This window comes from Octopus bimaculoides, chromosome 7 (assembly GCF_046866305.1).
Source record: "Octopus bimaculoides isolate indiv1 chromosome 7, ASM4686630v1, whole genome shotgun sequence".
Classification (NCBI taxonomy): Eukaryota; Metazoa; Mollusca; class Cephalopoda; order Octopoda; family Octopodidae; genus Octopus; species Octopus bimaculoides.
The window spans coordinates 65,699,658-65,707,001 of record NC_142934.1 but is presented as its reverse complement, the minus strand read 5'-3'; the positions used below and the strand labels follow the sequence as shown (position 1 = coordinate 65,707,001).

The 7,344-nt window shown below is 36.6% G+C and overlaps 1 protein-coding gene across 1 annotated transcript in view; it reads left to right on the top strand.

Moving 5' to 3' along the window:
- LOC106870467 (uncharacterized) overlaps positions 1–3,565 on the top strand; it is a 73,546-nt gene extending 69,981 nt beyond the window's left edge. The window contains exons 2-3 of the mRNA XM_052969724.2: positions 1–161; positions 1,392–3,565. The exon at positions 1–161 is cut by the window's left edge and continues 379 nt beyond it. Of these exons, the coding sequence (XP_052825684.2) occupies positions 1–161; positions 1,392–2,968 (1,738 nt within the window). The 3' untranslated portion in view covers positions 2,969–3,565. The remainder of the gene's footprint in view (positions 162–1,391) is intronic.
- Positions 3,566–7,344: the final 3,779 nt, after the last annotated feature.

Here is a 7,344-nt window from a genome sequence, read left to right as displayed (position 1 = left end):
GTCCAATTTGCTGAACACACCAGATTCCTCACCTTGCTCCACTCCGCCAAACGAAGGCCTAGAAAAATGCCGTGCTCTGGGTGAGAAAGGCGTCGTGTACGACCGCACCTCCAGTAGCGGTGTATTGACCCCTGAGATGTCGCCACACAACAATTCCGATGGTAGGTGTCTGTTATGATTTTCCTGTAGTGGTAACTGTTTGTGTAAAGATATAACATATTTTATTATACTTGCATCAAATTATCTAATTACAAATATCTATGAAGTGAGGAAATAATATTAGATCAGTGACTAATATTATTTTAATCTTTTCGGTAAGTAAAACACGAAGTAGATATTTGAAAAGTTACCCGAGGAGACGCGTCTGCACCCCATAGTGCATCACAGTTGATTGTACAGCATCTCACCTGTAAGGTACGGGTACGATGTCTCATGAATTTCATTTTCTGTCTCTCATCTGATATATATATATATATATATATATGTGTGTGTGTGTGTGTGTGTGTGTGTGTGTGTGTGTGTGTGTGTGTGTGTATATATGAGTTATACACTGAGCGAAAGCCAGTAGGTGGTTTCCCATCACGCTAGAAATGGGAGTTAAATCCCCAAAAGCTATTCTTATTTTGGCAACGTGCCAAAATAAGAATAGTTTTTCGTGGTTTAGGATTTAACTCCCATTTCTAGCGTGATGGAAAACCACTCAGTGGGTTTTCGTCAGTGTATGACTTATTTACACACATAGTATAATGATATTTGCAGTCTACGAACGTTTTTACTCACGCTGGCCACTGGTAAAAAATTAATGTTTAATTTTTACCTTATCTTTAAAATTATATATATATATATAAATTCAAAATGAAATTTTACACCGTCTGCCCTCGAGTTTCATGTTATCACTTTGTGATGCACATGGGTCACCTTGATATACAAATATGGTTCAAGACGGTGTTCGTTTCTTATTTAAGATTGTGAGTCAAGTGAAATTTGGTTGCTGTTTCTAAAATATACAGGTGTTCCCCTCGTATGTGTGTTCTAAATATATAAATAAACATTTCACTGAGCATAGAGCGATGTTCAGGAAGGTTACGCATGTTGGACCACTAAACTCTACAATTTTTTTTTCTCTGTCCGTCTTTTAAAATTCTCTCTCCACTTTTCCCCTCTTATCCCTTTCTGTCGAAGAGCGTGTGCTCGAAACATAAAAGGCTTTTCCATTTTTCCCGAATGTCAAACTGATACACCTATTTGTTGTTCCTACACCTATCTTCGTCTTTTGTTTTTCTTTTGATTCCCTTTCGTTTATTGAATGATCAAAGTATTTTTAACATTGAAATGAGAAATGCCACCAACAATTTCATATAAATAACTTCAGTGTATTTTGTTTTTCACAGGTATGTTTAAATTCCCACCGACTGATGATGCTTCTTTTAGACATTTTTATCATAATAACCAGTTTGCTAACAACCCGGCTAACAATAACAGCAACAACAGCAGTGTTGGCAATAATAACAACAACTTGATGGCGAATATAAGTTACAGCGAAATACTTCGAATGCAGTATGGCCAAAATTCAGCCGCTGCTCGCTTTGCTTCCAACGACTGGATATGTTCAGTTCCAACCAGTTTGAGTCTAGATTCACGACCGGGTGACTGCACAATGCTACGAAGTCTCATTACACAGAATCACGGCATAGGTCCTCAGCGACGAAGCCCCTCAGTGGTGACGTCACATAATTCACCAATTAGCAGCATCGGTGGATATAGCAATCAACTGCCACCACCTCCACCTCCTCCACCGCTTGCAACAGTTCAACAACAACAGCAACAGCAACAACATATGCAGCAGCAGCAACAACACCAATTGCATCATCATCATCAACAACAGCAACAGCATTCTCTTCCTCCTCATCTGAATCATTTTAGCAGTAAGCTTCAGCTGCATTCAGCAGAGCAAGACCTTACAAATTTACAGCAACAGAATCACATTCAACAACAACAACAACAGCAACAACAACAGCAGCAGCACCATCTTGTGGCAACTGCAAATCTACACCATCAGTCTCCTCATCCTCAGCAGCAACAGCAGCAGTCGCGGCAGAATGGTCAGCTAAGATCCCAACAAGCTGTGGTAGATGGAAATCAAAGTCTTTTGCAACCTAGCCCGTACAACGCTGTAATGCCGCAAAATTTGATGACGTCACCAATGATGGAACTGCGGCCAAATTCCGCCATGATGAACGGCGTTGCCAACAACGGTGTTGGTCACGTTGCTAATGGAAACGGAATGATGATGAACGCAGTACATGCAACAGAATCCGAACTGGACTCTCTTTATTTGTTTGATCCACCAGACGGTTCTGAATTCGATGAGATTTTAAATAACTGTGATCCGCTGAATGCTTCTACGATCAATGAAGAGGTCGGCGTAGTAGGTGGCGTGCCGAACGTCGCTAATTCAAACATTATGTCCGCCAGTGGACTACCGATGCATCTGTCACAATTGAATTCTTCTTCGATGCCACAGTCACATATGGACGCCAATCGTCAGTATTATCAGTCGATGCTTCCGCCATCGTTAACGTCACCCATGCAGCAGCATCAGCAGCAGCAGCAACAACAACAACAACAGCAGCAGCAACAACTCGCACCACCTCCATACAACAATACTTTAGAAGAGCAGCATCAACATCATCGTCAACAACAACAACAACAGCTTCAACTTCATCAACAACAGCAACAACAGCTAAATCGAAACAATAGCAACAACAATATCGTTAACGCTACTGGCAACTGTACAACTCCTCCAACAACAAATAATAACAACAACAACAATTCGAGCAACAACAACAACATTAACAACACCAATGCTGAATTTTCTAATTTTTACGACGACGGAAATTATGAATTTTCTTGCTATCTTGTCTCGGCTTTTACTGTCAATGAGAACGATGATCTTTTTGCGAGTTAGAGGGATGCTTGAATGACAACGATGACAACGATAGCCCCAACAACAACAACAACAACAACAACAACAACAGAACACTACTGATGTTGTAAGTCATTAATAACAACCTAAGTAGTAGCAACAGCACAGTTTAGCGAAACTAAGAAAGAGAAAAAGAGAAAAAAATATCAAAATTAAATAATTATATGGAACTTAGTGATAAATTCACAATGCGAAAATCAACTGAAGAAACTATAGAGATTAAGTTTGTGCGTGCGCATGCGCGCACATATGTGTACTTGTGTGTATGCGTGTATGTATACGTATATATATAGATTTGTAAAGAAGTCAATGTGATGTACATGTGTATATATATTTGCATGTATATAATCAGTCAGTCGATTGAATGGAATGCTTGTAGCCAGTTATTTGTTTTTATATGGGACCAAGTAAAAAACTATAAAAAAAAACAAACAAAATGAATAAATAAAAGTACAAAAATGAAGCAAAAAAAATAATACCAACAAATAGAAAAAAAAAATGAAAACAAATAAATATTTGAAACAAATTGGAGTACAGAGAGAGACCCAATAAAAGAATAAATGTGAAAACCAACCAAAACCAGAAATAATGATAGAAAAGAAAACATGAACAAACCAAAGCAAGCAATGCTCATTAAAAATACAGCATTTTAGCATTAGCTTAATCCAGTGCTCATTTCTCGAATGGTTTAATGGCTCATACCGGAAGTACATTAACAGCAGCCATTATGGCCAGAGATTCAAAGAGGTCAAAGAGAATATACTGCACACTCACACATATGTAAAAGAGAAAATAAACAATTTTAATTTTATTATTATAATTATTATCCTTATTATATATATATATATATCTGTACAGAAGTAGACCTATGCTACAAGCTAAATGGTTATACGCCATGGATTTCATCAGATCACGTAGCGGTTGCATATCACAGTCACACACTTAATCACTTCTCCTTCTTTCTTTCTGTGTCATTTTATCACCATCTTTTTTTTTTCTCACTTAAGTATCTTAATTGTTAATTACCTTTGAGAAGCCATATGATCTTATTTCCCCTTCTTATTAGTAAACAAACAAACAAAAAAATATGTATGTATATTCATGGCTGCACACACACACACACACACACACACACACACACACACACACACACACACACACACACACACACACACACACACACACACACACACACACACACACACACACACACACACAAGAAAAGAAAACTATAATAACAGCAACAGCAAAGGAACTCATGATTAAAATTAAATAGTAGAAAGATTTTATGAAATGACCAGGAAGAATTACTTAGACATTTTCAGTTTTAGGTGATGATAGGAAAACGAGGAAAGAATCCTCCCTACACTACCTTCAACACAACCATCATTAACATGACGATCATCATCATCATCATTTATCGCCGCCAAAACCTTTGGAAAGTACCAATAAACCAAGAACTCAATATCCTCCATATTACAAACATCGCTGTCATCATCATCATCGTCATCATCATCATCATCGCCATCATCATCGCCATCATCATCGTCATCATCATCATCATCATCATCATCATCATCATCATCATCATCATCGTCATTCTTTATGATATATTACACTCAAATAAAAAAAAATATAATCAAAAACAAGTAAAAAAAACTTTACAACAAAATTTAGAAAACAAAGAAAAACAAGACTGCTATATGTACAAAAGCCCCACCAAAAACTGTTCACGTGCTTTTTGAATCCACTCTCTCTTTTTTTTTGTTTTTGTTTTTTCAATTAGCTGAAACAGAATTGACCTGCTTAGTCAATGAACTATGTCTGATATTGATGGATTGTACAAATCCAAACCAGAGACAAACACAGTATAAGGAACGAGAAAGAAAAGAGAATTAAAAGTAAATCAATAAATAAATATAAAAAAAATAGCTCGGCTTGAATTTATTTTGTGAATGTTTGAATAAAGAACGCACATTGCGAGACCATGCGTCTTATATATATGACGTTGTGTGTGTGTGTGTATGCATGTAAGCACAGACTAGCAGCTGTGTGGTTAAGCAGTTCGTTTCACAGCCACGTGGTTTCAGGTTCGATCCCACTGTGTAGCACCTTGCGCAAGTGTCTTCTAGTATAGCTCTGAGCTGACCAATTTCCTTGCAAGTGAAATTTTGAACGACGAAACCCGTGCGTATGCACACACACACGCGCGCATATATATCTATATCTATATCGATCTATCTATCTATTTACAGATAGATTTCCCATACACATATGTATTCCTCTATATACTATATATATACTATATTTGTATATATCAGGCTGAGTAAAAAGTAAGTAACGTTTTGAAACATGAAATTCATCGCATTATATATTTCAACAATGCGGAATTTTTATTCATCAAAGTAATTACCATTACAATCAACAGATTTTTGTCTACGAGTTACAAGTTTGTTTATTCCGTTAACATTAAAATCTGGAATTCTGGAGCTGATGAACTCTTTGAACGCACTTTCAGCATTGTTTTGATTTTTGAACTCCTCTCGCAGGAAGCGATCAAGGTGCTTAAAAAAAGTGGTAGTCGGTTGGAGAAAAGGTCTGGGGAATAAGATGGGTGGGGAAGAACTTCGTTGCCAAGTTCCCTCAACTTCTGGAGCATCATTAATGAAACGTCAGACGCTGAACGAAAATAAATGACCTGCGACCAGACTCAATAAAAGGAACCGGAGTTATTGGCTGAAATTACATACTTGAAGTCAGTGTTGGCAGAAATCAAATTAGCTTGCAAATACACGTTCACAAATTTACATACGGGGCTAAGCCCGAATAGCCCCAGTGCTGGAGTCGCTACTGATATATATATATATATATATATATATATATATATATATATATATATATATATATATATATATATATATATATATATATATATATATATATATATATATATATATATATATATATATATATATATATATATATATATATATATATATATATATATATATATATATATATATATATATATATATATATATATATATATATATATATATATATATATATATATATATATATATATATATATATATATATATATATATATATATATATATATATATATATATATATATATATATATATATATATATATATATATATTTTTCAAGGTGCAGGAGTGGCTGTGTGGTAAGTAGCTTAGTTGCCAACCACATGGTTCCGGATTCAGTCCTACTGTGTGGCACCTTGAGTAAGTGTCTTCTACTATAACCTCGGGCAGACCAAAGTTTTGTGTGTAGATTTGGTAGACGGAAACTGAAAGAAGCCTGTCGTATATACATATATATGTCTGTGTGTGTTTGTCCCCCGCCATCGTCGCTTGACAACCGATGCTGGTGTGTTTACATCCCTGTAACTTGTCGGTTCGGCCAAAGAGACCGATAGAATAAGTACTAGGCTTACAAAGAATAAGTCCGGGGATCGATTTGCTCGACTAAAGGCGGAGCTCCAGCTCTTTTATTTTATTATTTGTTTCAGTCATTTGACTGCGGCGATGCTGGAGCACCACCTTTAGTCGAACAATTCGACCCCCAGAACTTATTCTGTTTAAGCCTAGTACTTATTCTATCTGTGTCTTTTGCTGAACCGCTAAGTTACGGGGGCGTAAATACACTTGCTGTGGTTGTCAAGCGATGGGGGGTGGGACGAACACAAATACACACACACCACACACACACGTATATATATATATATATATATATATATATATACGACGGGCTTCTTTCAGTTTCCGTCTACCAAATCCACTCACAAGGCGTTGGTCGGCTCGAGGCTATAGTAGAAGACACCCGCTTAAGGTACTACGTAATGGGACTGAACTCGGAACCATGTGGTTAGGAAGCAAGCTTCTTACCACACAGCCATTATCAATGGATAGTGCCTTACTGCCTTCTTTTGTCTAAGACATTCAAAGCACACATACATGTTGAATATTGCAATTCGATAAAGTCAATTAAGTACATTTGTAAATATCTTAATAAGGGTTCTGATGCAATGTTCAACAACACACATTTCAAGATGAAGGTATATTTGCAGCAATGAGGCGTTATGGAGAACATTTGGCTTTTCTATTCACGAACGATATCCTCCAGTGAAATAACTCTCTGTTCATTTAGAGAATGGGTAAAGAATATATTTCACTACAGAAACTGCTGCTCAGCAATCCCTAGCTCCAGGAGAAACTACATTAACAGCATTTTTCAAACTTTGCCAGAAAGACTCTTTCGCTAAAACCCTGTTGCACTGTCATTGTTGTACAAGAGAAACAGGAAGTAAGAGTGAGAGAAAGTTGTGGT